This window comes from Neodiprion fabricii, chromosome 4 (assembly GCF_021155785.1).
Source record: "Neodiprion fabricii isolate iyNeoFabr1 chromosome 4, iyNeoFabr1.1, whole genome shotgun sequence".
Lineage (NCBI taxonomy): Eukaryota > Metazoa > Arthropoda > Insecta > Hymenoptera > Diprionidae > Neodiprion > Neodiprion fabricii.
Window position 1 is genome coordinate 3994457 of NC_060242.1, and position 17242 is coordinate 4011698.

The 17242-nt window shown below is 41.1% G+C and overlaps 1 protein-coding gene across 1 annotated transcript in view; it reads right to left on the reverse strand.

Annotated features, from left to right (window-relative positions):
* LOC124179569 (period circadian protein) overlaps positions 1-15416 on the reverse strand; it is a 33081-nt gene extending 17665 nt beyond the window's left edge. The window contains 1 exon segment of the mRNA XM_046564108.1: positions 14400-15416. Coding sequence (XP_046420064.1) covers positions 14400-14420 — 21 coding nt within the window. The 5' untranslated portion in view covers positions 14421-15416.
* Between the last annotated feature and the right edge of the window lie 1826 nt (positions 15417-17242).

Genomic DNA, 17242 nt, shown 5'->3' on the forward strand with positions numbered 1-17242 from the left:
CTCTACGTAACGTCACTCCTGTATCCACCACCTCCTTATCGTCATCATCGTCATCATCGTCATCGTCATTATCGTCATCGTCATGTTATCGTCACTTCAGTCTCCTTTCTCTCGCTCCTTCGCGCATTTTTTCTCTCTCTCTCTCTCTCTCTTTGCTTTTATTTCGCATTGTCAGCTTTTGCCTATGCATATACACATAGCTGTATGCCTGCGCACACACACACTCGCACACATACGTATCGCCTACGTACCTGTAACAGCTGAGGAAAACAATGCGCCGGGGAAGTATCAACCGCTCGAGAGAGACAGACAGAGAGAGAGAGAGAGAGAGAGAGAGAGAAAGCAATGGAAAAGATAGATGGATGGATAGGCAGAGAGGATAAAAGGCGGAGAGAGAAAAAGGCACGGTGAAATCAACCCCCCTTCCATCCATCTTTCTCTCTTTTCTCTCTTTTCTCTCTTTCCCTTCTTAATTTTTTATTTATCCACTGCCCATTTTTTTTTCTAGCATCTATTTTCATCTCTCAACTCTCTTCTTTCGATATCTTTCCTAGCTTCGGTTTTAATCTTGTTGTTGATCGTACTGCGATTTGTCGTATACCCGTACACATTCCATGTTATACGTACAATATCTATATACCGCCTGAGGGGACCTCTCCCAGGGCAAATAAGCGCTTCTCTCTCTCTCCTGCGTTCATCCCCTTAAACACCTTCGATGCCCGTAGGTTGAGAATAAATTGGAGCGCGACATTTCGACGATGTAGAAGATATTGTAAAAATTTACGCTTGGGGTCGAATGTTTCATATTTTTTTTTTTTTTTTTCTTCTTTTTCTTTTATTTTTGTTTCATTTTTTCTTTACGGATGTTTTCGTACGATTTTCCGCGTTTTTCCATACCTATGTGTCGGGATTGCATGTGAAACGACCTCTACGTATAGCAGAGAACGACAAGCCTCCCCTCTCCTCGTATAGATTTTCCGTTGGCGCTCGGTCGCTCGGCGTAGGCAGGGAGCGAGTGAAAGAGTGAGAGAGAGAGAGAGAGAAAGAGAGAGAGAGAAAAAGAGAGAAAGAGAGAGAGAGAGAGAGAGAGCCGGAGAGAGACGGCGAGGTAGAAGGGGGATTCAGAAAAGTTGAGTTTCGTACGGCCCGAAAAACCGCCCCTCTCTTTCCTCGATCACGCGGGGTTCGTTCGTTCGTTTGCGGCGTGTACGAAATGGGGTGCGGAATCGCTTATACATATGTGTATATATATATATACTATATATATATGTATATATATATGTTACGCTCTGCGATGATCTCAACTTTGCCTCATCTACAATACATGCGTTCTATAATACAAACGAATGTGGAAATTAACAACAACAACAACAACAACAATAATAATAATAATAATAGAAAAAAGAAAAGCCTAGGAAATAAATTGTATAACAATAAGCTTCTACAAGCAATAAAAAAAAAAAAAAAAAAAAAAATACAAAAGTAAATTAGGTAAGAGTCGTATTCCGTAACGATTATTCGAAAGTTTGAATTTGGCTATTGCACAAGAATTTATATATACGTACGTACCATGTTCCCGATTTTCTTTTATTCTTTTATATTTTCTCCAAATTTTTAGTCTGGTCAACTGGTTGAAAGCTAATGAAAAGAATAGAATAGAAAATAAAAAAAAAAAAAAAAATAAAACCCATTTACACGTATAAATAAACATATAAATATAGATACATGCCGAAGGTATGTACCGTAGAAGAATACAGGATAGAGAAAATGATATTAATACGACGATCTATCCAACGGCGCGTATAATATGACGAGATCTTCGAGAAGAGCTCGTGGGTTTTGGATCGTGAGGGAGTGGGAGAAAAGGAGAATCGAGCGGCGAGAACGGCGGAGGAGGTTTCAGAGTTTTCGTCCCTGTGAAAACTGGTTTCAGAGGATGTGACGTACCTTCCTCCGGAGAGGATCGACTTCGACTATATATTATACGTAATATGTAGAGTAATCTACGAGCAAACGCTGTAGATTTTTTCGTCTCAGCGCAACATGGCAAGTCTGCTTAGGATATCGCACATGTGTAATATAATAATTTACGTATTATCGTATTTGGTAAGCGTTGAGACTTTTTAAATTTCTCCGTAATTGTCATGTGGACGAGCGAGACGCGCGGCGACTATGTATTAATAATATCGAGCTCGTGCTACGCGGAAATTATTATTGTTGCTGTTGTTGTCCTTTCGTCGTATAACGTGAACAATAAATAATTACACGTACCTAGACAAGATGATTTATTCTCAACTGTCCTTATAACTACATCCCCTATGCACGATTATACATTGTTAGTTTGGTACGAGGGTGAAGTTAATAACGTTAATTTATCGAAACGTTGAAAAAAAATTTGATAAAAAAAAAAAAACTTCGGTCCTATATATACACGTATAGTTTAGTTTCGTTATTCGAGTCACAGCTATAAGTCCGTTCTTCCCGTCGCACGCGTGCCGCGTACAATGAATTTGAGTAACCATAAATAAAGGGAAAAACAAAACAGAGAAAACAAATAAATAAATAAATAAAAATAAACTCGTTTTTTCTCCTTCTTTCCTTGTACAACATTTTTTGACTTACGAAATTTTCAAAAAATTATAGAGTTTTCGTTGTTGTTTCTATTGCTATTCGATATGTTGTAGCATAAGGCAGCTTGGGGTGTAGCACCACCGGCTTAAAATTAAGCAGAGCGTCAGGGGTGGAGGGATGGGTTGGAATACGGGGGTACGAGAACGAATCGATATATTCGCGAGGCTTGCTGAATCCAACTTGAAACTTTCGATCGATGAAACGAGCCGGCGAACGAACGAGTTGCGTTACGTATCATCCGATCCCCCCTACAACCCCACACCCCTCGAGCCACCCCAAGAGTTTTTTTTCTCTCTCGCCCTTTTTCTCTCGTTCTTTGTAACGGAGCGCAACGCGATTATTATTGTTAATATTAATATTATCATTGTTATTATTATTATTATTATTATTATTATTATTATGCGACATGTCTCTGACAATAAGAAATACAGGTAGAGAAGGAACATCATTATTTTTCTTGATCCTAGCTGAACAAAAAAAAAAAAAAAAAAAAAATACGTTTCATTTTAGATTCAGGTTTTAGCTACCGAGTAGAGAGGACAAATTATGTGTGACGTCACCGCGCGAGGGGATGCAGCAAAAAAAATTTCAGTCGCGTCGCGTTACGTTACTAGTTTCTCTTCTATATGTATATATACATATATATATACATACATTCTCCGTACGTTGAAAATTCATTTTGACGCCTAAATAAAAGAAAAAGAAAAAAAAAAAAAATCTGTCGTAAAATTTTTCGAAGATCGTGTATTTCGTTACAGGGGTTAATTTTTCCCGTCCCTCCCCTGCATGCAGGCACATAACAACATGTAATACAGTTTCGATTCGATTCGTTTCGTTCGACAGGCGCACGTGGGTGGCTCCACTTCGCCGAGCCGCCGCGGCGGCGGCGCCAGCGTCCAATTAACCCCTACGCTGTGTACTACAACCGGCGTACTATGTATACCCTCTACGTGCATGCATATATGTGTATGCATGCGTGTTTCCAACTTATAGTCTCTCTGTGTTACGTCGAGAGGAGGATGAGGAGGATGAGGAGGAGGAGGAGGAGGAGGTGGAGGAGGAGGGGCGAAGAGGAGGAGGAGGAGGAGGAGGGGGAGGCTCGCGCACGCGCTTTCCATTTGCGAAACCCCTCCCCCTCCCCCTCGCGCCCTTTTACTCTACCCACACTACCCCCGAAAAAAAAAAAAAAAAAAAAAAAAAATGCCACCCCCTCCCACATCCCCCGTCACACGGAGATTATCGCTAGGTTAATATTTTAAGGTACACCCCTCTCTGCGCCCCCTCCCCCCCCACCCCGTCGACCCTTGGCAGCGGCATGTTGTTATACGTGCATAACTATATATACGCGTTATTTATACGCACATGTACAATGTTATAACTGCAACGATAGGATCAGTGGTCGTAATTCACGCGAGGATATATCGTCGTCGGGGTGTTTTTTTTTTTTTTTTTTTTTTTCATTTATTTATTCATTTATTAAATTTTTTTTTTCTTATTTTTTTTTGGAATCCGAATTTCTATAACCGCAATAATTCCAACGTTGTTTCGTTTGCTGCATTTTTTTTTTTTTTTTCCCCCACTAAACTGATCTTCGTTCTTTCTTTCTATTTACGTTTATTACAGGTGAATGATAACTTGTTTTATTCGTTTCTCCAACTTGGCTTTCACGGGGATTACGTTGGAAGAAATGTTGGTACGGGAGGGTAAAATTGTCGTTAGCAGCTGCGCAGGTTGTTGCGTAACTTTGATATGGTATTTCAATTACGAGAATGTGGTTATATATAATATTAATAACGTTGCTGCAACACCGACGCATGTTTAAGAAAAATTGCTAATTCGCCGACTAAGGAATGTCCGAGATTCGGTTACACAGTTATTTGAAATAAAATATACCTACTTTAATTTTGAAAAGCCGGCTCTTTGATAGTCGTTTTTAAATAATAACGTCGTTGATTTTTTAACGTCAGGTTTCGTTGCGTTAACGTTACCATGCTAAGCCTGATCATTGGATCACAGTTGTGCCGATTTATCGACGAAGATAAAACAGACCGAAACAAAAATGAAAAATAAATAGATAATAGAAAATACCGTAAACTATATACGTACAACTAAATATATTTATTCGTAGTCAAGGGCTTTGGGATGTATCAACTCACTCGAAACGGTGTACAATAAACAAAATATCGGTATCTAAGCGGTTCCGTGTGACGGACAAAAACCAAGAGGAAACAGAAAAATTGCAGAATCTTTTTATTTCATTTTAGAAACATGATAAGTTTGATACATATATACATCGTTCTACATAATATTAATTCTAAAAATCCAAAGGTCTAAATCACGTTCACCCCTGGGAGTATTTTGTTTTTTATCATTTACTTTTTCCTTTCTTATCATTACTTTTGCGAAAAAACAAATATCTATAAAGTGTCATAAATATCGCAAACTTGTATCCCGACAGCTCGTTTACATACATATAAATAATAATTTTTTTTTTTTTAAACAACAGCTGTTAAACCGAGAGACTGTTTACTGTGTATGTGTATGTGTGTGAGAGTGGGCGACGCGGTAAAGACCGAAAAGACAAGTCGAAGATAATCTCTCTGGGAACAGAAGCCAGCTATAAGGCTGGAATGTAGAATGGGATGAAAGCGCAGCCACCTGTACACCGGGCATTATTCCACGACTCGTGCAAAGAGAGAGAGAGAGAGAGAGAGAGGGATAGCAGAGGCTGCTAGCACGTGGTTGAAAATATGAAAAGCGCCAGTTTCGAAGGGTGAAATGTGTACGCGTACCCATGTGGCTTCGTGTTCGATTTATAACCGTGGTTGGGAGCTTATAGCTATCGAGAGAGAGAGAGAGAGACGAAGTGGCCTTTCTCAGCGAATTTGCATACGACAACAATCCTCCGGAGAAGAGTAAGCTAGGATAAGATAAGATGAGATAAAAGAGGAAAGAGAAGATATAGCAAAGAGAAACGAGAGATTGATGAGCGGTAGCGCCACTTGCCTAAGAACGCGGGAATCCCGAAGTGACGAAGAGGGAAGTTGGACGTTTTTCAGTGGAGGAGGAGGAGGAGGAGGTGGAGGAGGTGGAGGAGGAGGAGGACCCTCCGATAGCCGTTGTATCGGTGGACGGTGATCTTTCCTCCACCACCACCACGTGGCGACTAATTTGTCAGTCAGGCAGGCGGCGAGATATTTCATGACTACTATATAGGAGACACACGGAACCCAAGCGAACGACCACCACTCGTCTCTCATCTCTCGGCACGCGACACAATCTCGAGTTAAATAACCGCCGCGACTGACGAACCGAGTCTCTACACGTATCGGAGGGAATGAGGAAAAGGAGGGAGGGAGGATTCCGACTACCGCTCTCGGTCAACTATGCGATGAGATCACGGTTCAGAACCGATTGCGACCCGTGCGAGGATTGGATGACTCTCCAATCTCCTTGTCGTCGCAGTCGAGTTGTAACGCGCGCGCGTAAACGCGATGCGAGAACACGCGTTTTTCACCCGCGGGTGTAACGAGTAAACGATTTCGGGAGAAACGTGTTCTTTCTCAACGTTGACACTATGCGCGAATCACCGAGTACGAGGTAAAAGAAAAAAGGGAGGTAATCGTTTACTGGAGCCAAAAAGAAAGAAAAAACAAAAAAAAAACCAAAAAATTAGGTATACCGTACAACGTGTGTCGATATTATTTATACACGATGCACGTACGGTAGGTATATGATGAGGAAACAGGAGGTTGAACTTTAGTAACGTTAATCGTAAGGGTAAAAATGATCAAGTTTTGCTTTTTATGAATCCACTGACGCAACGAATCTCTGTCAATCCTGAAATTGCCAAAGTAATCGGATACTTCGCGTTGCAGTAGCGTTAAGAAACTTCGCGACACGTCCTAAGTTTAAAATTTTCTTACATCGCATTATGATTTTTGTTTTATCACGTTATTACCACCGAAACCACGTTGACGACAGTTGCGACGCAACGTTACCAACTCAAACGCGACAAAAATACACGCGGGTTGCACGTGCGGATCTTTCAAACCCTCGTCTCCCGCCCCGCCCACGGATAAAGTTTTATTGTAGGGGTTGGGGGTGGTGGAGGTGGACGTCACGACGCGAGTGTCGGGGTAGGCGGTGGGGGTGGGGGTTGAAAGGTAGCAGGGGTTGCTCTCGACCACGTGTGTTTGTTCGCCAGGACACGTCAAATACGCCGCTGTGACGCGAAGCGACGCGACGATGCTCGATTTGAAACGTAAACCTTCGCGCACCCCGGCGATCCGTAACCCCACGTGATTTCTTACCCTTCTCTCTCTCTCTCTATCTTTATCTTCACACTTGCTCGTTCTTTTCTTTCACGCGTTTCTTCGCCCACACAATAATTAACTGATGTATTCATCTATTTCTATCTACTGCCTATCCATCGATCTATCTGTTAGTTTGTTTACTTATTTGTGTCGTTTCATTTTCAATTATAATATTACTGTACAATATTTCTCTATTCATTTTTACATCCACATCTACTTTCACCCCTCTTTTTATAATTTTCGTTACTGCGTTTACTCGTGTTTCTAATGTTTTTTTCCAACATCGCCACGGGCATAATAAACATTATCTATCCATCTGCAAATCACTCCTATATATATATATATATATATACGTATATTTACGTATGTGCGATATTAGAATTTTCGAAGTAACTTCAATGCGGTTTTCATTTTATTTTTTTCAAACACTTTGTCATTTTGCTTTACAATATAACCTCAACGTTTTCAACGCTCATTTTTCTCTTCTTTTCTTTTTTTAATCACGAGTCGAATTATCCTTCAGTTTCATAACCGTGTTGTTCGAGAGACACGAAAGAAAAAAAAAAAAAAAAGTTTTTCATTCAAATTGTTTTCCTCGTTAAATTGCAAGAAAATTATCTCCGTATACGACGTACAAAGAACTTGTAATTACTTTTTTTTTCTCTCTTTCGAAGACGATCATATTCATACGCGTAGGTGGCAGGCATATTTATTTGTCCTATGTTATACTTTCGTAACAACCCGAGACGTTGCGATTCTGTGATTATTTTATTACAGAGGTGTAGCAACGACATTTTCGTCCTGTAATCTGTGAAAATTTCCACAACGATAAAAGAAAGAAAAAAAGAAGAAAAAAAAAATACAATGCAAAATCCATCCAATTCGTCACAGATGTCGATTATACCTATTTGTTTACTTTACATGCCAATAAATACTATGCAGAGAACAAATTACATGTAAAAGAAAGAGGGGGAGAGGAGAGAGAATGAATGAATGAATGAATAATTAAATAATCAAAATCAAAAAAATAATTAAATAATTAAATAATCATATTCATCCTGAAAGAAAGCCTCATGAATCGCGTTTGGACAGAGCCGTCGTCGTTAAGCATTGACACGGCAGTGAATAAAATAACAATACCGCGTTGCGTCGCACCGTTCGCAATTGCACCTCGTTGGGAGAGGAGGTTTGAACCTCGCCGGTATCCGAGCCGAATCCGACTGAACTGCATTGGAAGCGACAAAGTGCATCGGCCCGTTGGTGCAACAGCAGCAGCAGCAGGAGGAACATAAAGTGAGGCCGACGCGGACGCAAGAGGGAGAAACAAGGAGGGGAAGGAGGGGGAGGAGCGAGGGGATACGAGGGAGGGGGATAGGGGAGAATATCTACCTAGCCGATACAGAGATAAACACGTGTACATATACATATACATATACATATACATATCATTATATATATATATAGCGGAGGAAGAGGAAGAGAAAGAAGAGGAGGAGGAGGAGTAGCCAGACAAGTGTAACAAGAATGAACCAGCACAGCGTGCGATTCTGTTATTCAACCTGATTGTGACCCGATGTATGCACGTTGCATACCTACATTTTGTAATTATTACATAATAAGCGAGTGTATGCGATACAGGTGTGCTTGCAGATATTGTAAATTTTTATTCCGATACATTGTTTTTTCTCTATGTTTTTCTTTTTGTTTTATAATATATATACATGTATATATATATATTTTTCATACGCGAGAACGCGGTGTAGGGTAAAACGCGCGCCTTCCGTGCAAATATCGAAAAATTTTGAATCGTTTGAATAGACTTTAAGGCAAGTGTCCTGGTCGATTTCGAAGTGTGTGAGAATGTGCTTCACACCCTCACTCTGTACAGCGATTCTCGACGAAAAAAATAGAAAAAAAAATGAAAAAACACTCCGATGCATTTTTTCATTGTCGCGGAAATAAACATAAAAGAAAAAGAGAAAAGAGAGTTTCTTCGTCGTCGAGTGAAAATGTGTCGGGACGTTTTTTTTTTCTTTTCTTATCAACAAGCGAACTTCGATATTTTTTGCGAGATATACAAGTCAGAGTCGAAATCGACCAAGGCACCTCACTCCTGCAACACGTACAACGTGTTAAAATACGATAATGCCCATGCTCCGCTTCGAAGCTCAAATTCGGCTAAATTTCTTACACCACGCGTACACCTATAATTTTCAAATTGAAATGCAAGAGAGAAAAAAAAAATAAAAATATAACAAATATAAACGATACACAATATAAATATATACGCGTTATATTACACATACTTACATTACAAACCCTCGGAGAGATGTGTAAACAAGTAGGTATAAGTGTAAAAAGTAGCATCTATCAATTGCTCGCATGTATCTATATACATATTGTATTATTGTCAGTTGTTGCTTCTGCTCTATTCTCTCTCTCTCTCTCTCTCTCTCTCTGTGTGTGTCTTTGCTTCGTCGCGGCTCTCTTTTCAGCATGCGTCTCGTTTTGCGTGAGTGTCCGTACCGACAGAGCTGCTCGCTGTTGGATTCGATGTAGCGGTAAGTGCACGGTGCAACAGCGAGCAAGACTGGGTTATAACTGCAGCAGGCGTGCGTACTATAGGTTGCAGAGGCACGTGTCGCCAAAGGTGCCGCAGCACGTGGTGCCTCAATTCCTTATATATATATATATATTTATTTCAATTACATATATACATATCGTTCTATGTTATATAAGGATATCGCCGCTGCCGTGTCAAGAATCCCGAACCTATCCGAACTTGCCCGAATCTGTACGGTAATACCCTAACCTAACCCGACCCGAACTTGGCCTGATAAAAAATAAACTTCTTTTATCTTTAAAATTTCTTTGATTGATTATTTTTCCGTCGTTTCATTCAAGTATGAAAGTTATTGCGCAAAGTGTGCGTATTTACGTACGCATGTACGTATAACACAGGTGGCAGCCGACAAAAGATCTCTGCCAACACAAAGTACGTCACGCTTTACATCTCCACGTATTATCAAACTTCTGTTCCTGCATATTTTCTTCTTCCTTGTTCACTTTTCGTTTTCTTTGATGATGATGATAATAATAATAATAATAATAATAAAAAATACTTGAGTAAATTTTCTAAAAAAATAAAACTGACGCACAAATAAATTTAAAAAAAAAGATATTCAAAGGAAAAGCAAAAAGAAAACAAAACCGGCACCGGGAACAACTTCTCGTCTTTCGTAAACTTGTATAATCTATTGACAATACGATTTCTTCGCTATTACAATATTACAACGCGTTATGCAAGTCGGAGGCATTGTACGCGTATTTAAAAACAACATATTACAATATGCGAAAACTCGATTACGCATTGCAATCACAAGTCACCAAATACTGTACAACACAACCTCGTACATGCTATGTTACATATGTGTCTATATATATATATATATATATACATGCATATTCAGTGATCGTTGTGGCAGGTAGTCGTCGTCGTTCGTCGTGACACACATCGCGCATTATTATACGCGCGTAAATCAAGACCACGTGTTTTACGGCAAAACTTGACATATGTACATACATATGTGTATACATATATATATATATATATACGTATGCACGCACGTATACATATATTATATAGGTATTACACACACACACACGCGCAAAGTAACGTACAACGTGGCAAGCCGGGCGAATTTATGAATGGAGGGTAGCGCTACGGAATGCCGAGAGATTCCGGGGGCGGGGGGGGGGGGGGGGCAAAGCGGGACAAGGTGGTAGAGGAGGAGGAGGGGGTGTTATTTCGGTAGAGGGGGCAAAGAAGATCTACCGACAGATCGTGTGTCGATAACTCTGGTTAATGGGACCTTTGAGTTCACTAACGCTGCTGTGCACTGCAGGAGGAGCCAGCGATTCTCCGGTCGTTGTGTGATAATAGTTTGTTTTACTCTTGTTGCAGAAGTGGTGAGAGAACAAGGCGAAGGAGGAGGAGTAGGAGGAGGATGAGGAGGGGGTTACAACGGAGGTGAGTGTTTAGCGTACTTTTGGTATCTTGGTCAACGTCGCGAGGGTGGAAATAAAATAAATATCAAAAAAACAAACAACCAAATACGATGTTTCTGCGTTTAATGAATTACAGAGAAAAAGATTACGGGAAAGAAAAAAATAAAAACTTTCTCGATATATATATATATATACACATTTATATTTATTATAAACCGTATGTATAACAACACCTTTTTTACCTCTATATTTTGTACGTTACGTAAACGTATACATGAGACGCGAATCAATGATTGTATTTCAAAATTTATCAATGTGGCATATTTTGTGTCTGTATAAAGTCGACGACAGGTTAAGCATGCACGGAGAGAATAAAAGAGTAGATTCTATCCAAAAGTCCGGGAAAAGAATGACGTATAAGGTTTTTCGACGAAATATACTTTAGTATAATGCAACAATAGGAAACCTTGGAAACAATGAAAACCACTGTATGCAGACTGAAATCTGCTGTATACATATATTCGTAGTAGAAAATACAGTTGACACGGGTGGTAGTTTCTTTTTTTTTTTGTTTTTTTTTAAAAATTTTTTTAGCGAGAAACCTTCACGCGTCGCCTCTTTTCCAACAGTTTTGAGTGAAATCAGCTTTTCTTGTTTTCACCATGTAAAATAAATATACAATATTTATGACGAAATTTGAAACAGATTTTTACCAACTGTATATTCGTTGTATATATGTATATTATTTTTTTTTTTCGGTGTATTTTCACGTTGCGCTATCATCATCGTCATTATCATCATCGTTGTCGTCGTTTTGACCGTATGATATTCGCTATTTGTCACAAGGACTGAGAACCGCTGTGCCTAAACGATTACGTAACGCACAACGAGTGTCGGTACGAAGAAGTCTCGCTGCACATTCGGTGAACAACTTATATACGTACGTAAACACATACATAAACGCATATACGCGACATCCATGCGTACTTGACGAAATTAATGCTGCGCGTTACGCATGTACGCATATATATACGCATGTGTGTGTGTGCGCGTGTGTGTCAACGTATATCTCAACATACTTGCAGAGGTCCGCTTGGCAGACGACGGTTACACGTTATGCGTTGACGTTGACGTTGACGTTGACGCTGAACTTGCTTGCCGCATACACGCTTGCTGGCATGCTTCGAGAGTTAAGGGAAAACAATAATGCGTACTTCAACTTCTACCAAGTTGTATTATCGTCTTTCTTATAAGGCGGTGTGCGTGAATCCATCATACGACGCTTTATTTAAACGCAACATTTCTGTTATAAACTGCGGGATATCGCATTTAAGGACACGCGCGGGAATTAACGAAACTCGCGACAAACGTATATTATTTATGATACACCGCATGTGGTGATTCTTTAATTGCAAAATTTTAGCAAGTAAACGTTTATGGTAAAACAATATGGAGGATAGAAATAACGGGGTTATCGTGAAATTATTTTTCTTACCCCCGTTATATCAAACGTAGTGTTGAGCATGGAAAATCGTGAGACCAAGATAACGAAAAAGGAGAGAGAGAGAGAGAGAGAGAGAGAGAGAGAGAGAGAGAGAGAGAGAGAGAGAGAAGAACAAAAGAGCAAATCAAGAACAAAATTGAAACCGTGCGTTAGGTGATTGCTGAGAAAATCATTCGTATCGTAAAAATTAAGTATAAAACAAACGGCAACAAGAAAAAATAAAGGTCAAATTTTTCGTTTCGTATATTCAAAAGGTTACTTGGCCCGTTTCGCCCGAATGAAATCCCACAGGAGTTGACGTTACAACGAATATTTATTGACGAACAATAGGCTTTCAAATTTCAAACAGCCACAGGAAGGTTGGTTATTTAGAGAGGACGTTTGATACGCATATAATGTGTCTAACTTATCGATCGGACCTTAGTCTAACTATTTTTCACCTAGGTTAAACAACGTTCCATTGTTCGTATCGAGCGTACCAAAATTTGTAGATAAATTTTAAATAAAAGGAAAGGAAAGGAAAGAAATAGAGTGAGAGGGGGAGGAACAGAAAAGTGTAAAAACGAAATCATGAGGAATTCTTGTTGTTGTCGTTGTTTATCGTTGTTCCCGTTCCCATAGCGACGGCCGTCCCGATGGCTAGTCGTCGTAACCAACTCCGCGGCATATTATTATTCCCTTCTCTTTTCTCGCTTACCGATTGTAAGCTACCACAGACAGCTACGAGTCCGCTCGCTGGAAGTTAGCAGTCGTCGGCGCGCGTTAAGTTTCCTCCACGGGCGGCCGAGTAAAGAAGAGAAGTCCGCCCCCCCCCCCCCCCCGCCCCTCGCCGCCCCCGACGACCCGCAACCGCTTCGCTTCGCCTCGCCTCGCCTCGCCTCGCCAAGGAAACGCGGGATTGCTCGAATTCAAACAACTGCACACGAGGTTACCACGCGTCAAATCTGACGTCTTGCCGAGAGGCGTGTAGAAAAATACGCGGTGTGAAAAAATCGCGATTCAAATTTTTCCCGCCGTTTCGCACGTTTACTACCAGTTTCAAACTGATCGAACGACGTTGAAACAAGACGAAACCAAAAAAAAAAAAAAAAAACAAGTTCGTCGTCGAACCCGCGTTAATTTCTTACAACGACGGTCTTTCGAACAACGCGCTTTTGGTCGATTCGTTTGATTCGTTGGTACAAAGTTTCTCAACGATATTCGAAAACTCGTTTCTACGCTCCGGGGCCCAATGATCGTCATTTTCTTGGGGCGATATTGCATCTCGGCTTTACTCTCTTGCAACGACGTTATTAACGAGGCTGTGTGTACGTCACGATGTACACCCAACTAGGTTCCTCGAATTTATCGACTATTGTCAAAGTCTAATATTGCAGAGTCCATTGTCTCTTTCGCTGTGCTTAAGCCGCGGAAATTTTACAAAATTAAAGAAATTCATTAAATTTCGTTGCGGAATTTACGATATAATCGAAAAGGAGGACGAGGAAATCCATAGAATTATTATGTATCAATATTTCTTCACGCACAAGCGATCGTCGTCATCATCCTCGTCATCCTCGTCATCATCATTATAACCGTCATTAACGCCCGGTGTTTTTGCATTCATCGGTCAAGAAACTTACCAGAAATAATTTCTCACCCTTTCCTACAATATCATATCCGCTTGATTCTGCGTAACATGCTCGTACATCGGATGCATACGGAGAAAGATCGGACGACCGCAAATGGAATTCGATCCAACTTCCGATCACAGAATTGTAATTATAACGCAAGTATCTGTCGACACGGCGGTGGAGAGAAAAAAAAAAAAAAACCCACCACTCTTTTTCTCTTTCTCTGTTTCTCCCTACCCGAACCCCAAATTGTTCAAAATGAAGAGAAACTGAGAAAGGAGAAAACTAGGGATAAAAAAAAAAAGTCTCAAAAAGAAAGAAACTCACCTGGTTAACGTCGCACCACATTATTATTTAGCTAGCACTGTTGACAGCATCTTGGACTGTTCGTTGACCATGTATAAATATGTATATATATTCATTCACGTAATATCGTCGAATTTTCACTTCAGGGTACGACCAAGCGGGGGGGGGGCAGGGGGGTAGTTTCGAGGGGCAAAGGGGGGTGGGGAAGGGGGTGGGATGGACGTAGATAACTTGTATCGCAGACGAATTATTGCGTCGATTTATTCAAGGGTTGGGGTTGCGGGAAGTAGGATTGACCGCGGAGTTTTATTTTCATCAGTTCCTTTTACAGGTTAACAACACCGGGAGCAAACGATAGAAGCTAAAAGAGAATAGTTTCTTGTTCAGCGTATTCTTGCTGTTGTTGTTTATTTTCTTTTGTTATTATTATTATTATTATTGTTATTAAACTAGTAAGTTTTCTTCTTCTTCTTTTTCCTTTTCCGTCGGTGTGCTGTTCGTTTGAACGACGGTGGTCGGTTATTTCGGCGACGTCAGCAGCAACACACTCGTCGTCGGCGGTGGTGGTATAACAACGACGAGGACGACGAGGCGGAGAATGTGGCGGAGGATATCGGATTGCTAGGAAGGTGACGACGAGGTAACCGACGGTAACAGCAACAGTAACTACGACGATAATGGTAGTAACAACAACGGCAATAGGCAATAATGGTCGTGGTCGTGTTGTTGTTGTTGTTGTTGTTCTTGTTCTTGTTCTTGTTATCGTTGTTGTTATTATTATTAATACTATAATTATTAGCAGTCGAGCAGGGAGGAGGAGAAGAAGAAGGAGAAGTACTAGTAGTAGTAGAAGAAGAAGAACGACGGCGACGACGGCGACGTCGGTAGGCAAACAACACCACACTGTGATCACTTCTTCTTAGCGACTTAAAAACAACTCTCACCGACCCTACGACTACTGGCGAGCCAGCCATGCAAAGCATTACTGAATACTGACAACAGCAAGCAGTCTCTCGATGCCGAGGCGACGCGACGCTAGCGGCGCAGCGGCGAATCCGCTCCTCGTCACTTCGCTCAGACTCGGTTTTCCCCCGGAGAAACCTTCGGCCGTTTCCGCCATCTCTCGGCCCACCTGCACGACGAACGCAAGGCTATACACCGAAGGCAACGCAAGAATCGAGCCTCTCTCACGGACGATGCGCGCGCACGCTCTCTCCCTCCTCCTACCGCCATACCAACTACGACGACACAACACCCGGCCTGCCTGCCTGCCTGCCTGCCTGGCTATGTATCCTAATAACCAGCGACGTCGTTCTCTGCCCACACCGTTGACAATCTAAGAAAATTCATCGGGTACGTTTTTATTATTTACACCGATAACCGGCCGTCCTTAAAATATCTACCTTGCGGAAAATCGCAGAGATAAACGCTGGCTGGTCGTAAGGACTGTACGCGATAGAATCGCGATACACGTTTTAGGGTTAAAACTTACTTTAACGACCCGGAGAAGAAAATACCTACGCATAATTTGTTGCAAGTTATACGCGGGTAAAAACCGTGGAACCGTGTTCTTGTAGTTATTACTTTATTATTGTTCTATTCCCTTTTTCGACATCATCCTACCCCAACGAATAATAGTTAATTTCGTGCGTTTCTCTCTCTTTTTTTTCATTCTTTACTCGTATTATTTTCGGTGATACAAACCGTGTGGTTTCGTAGCGTTACGTAATATCGTAGCTGATCGACCTTCTTCTTCTCTACGAACGTCTTCGCGTTTCTTTCAACAACGTCGTAGCGAACCGCGAGACTCCTCGGGAAACGTTTTTGTACCTGGACGATTTGAAAATATTCATCGGTTTTGCGGGCTTTCGGTAAACGGAACCCGAGCGTACGGACCGCTTGCGGGCTCCGATCATTCGTTTGTTCCTTACTTCGGTCGATCGGTCGGTTATGCAGGGACCTTTCTCTCATCGTTGGTGAAACTTACGTAGCGAGTGAGACAGCGACGGGGGAGGGAACAAGAGGGGACGAGAACCGATCGCAGTCGCGCAACCAGCTAAAAGATACCGCAGCGTTCACCGCGGACTCTCGGTGCGACTACGTCATTTTTCCATGGCTGAGGCTGACTCGGTTTTACTTACTTACTTAGTTACTTACTTACTTACTTACTTACTTGCTTGCTTACTTTAGTCGCTAGAACCGAGCGGCTGACTCGACGCAGCGCTTATTGCCCGGCTCTCAGACCACGCCAGACACAATCTTGTTTTCTTCAACTGTAGACTCGCTCTTGTTGCCGATTTAGCCGCGCTGCGATATAATATCCTATCTCTGTCTTTCTTTCGTTCTTTCTTTCCCTCTCTCTCTCTCTTCAAGAATTTGAAACTGCGAGCGCAAGATTCGAGGAAAAAAAAATAACAAAATATCGTTAATATTTTTCCCCATTGTTATTCCGCACCGGCCTCGCAGCTCCGTTCGGTATAAAAAAAATCGTTGATAATTTTCCAAATTGCTAATCTCGAACGTACGTTGTAGCATACAGAGGTACCCGCAACCCTAGAGTAAAGAATAATCCAATCAAAAATTACACTATTTAAGAACAGAATTTTTCAATTTCCACGTCTAAATAAAAAGTTTACTACTTTTCGAATAATTTCAAGATATTTTTAAAAAAATTGCCGTTTCGTCATTGTAGCAAATATGCTAAAAAGGCGGTCAAAGAGTTAAATTAAACGTCGATTAAATATATTCAAAAACGATACGTTGTACAGCGTGTTATTTGTTCTTCGGTACGGACATCGAAAAAGATCTTTTAAATTTTCCCGCTTCTTCGGTATACCTGTAACGACTTCGGCGTCGCGGCGTCG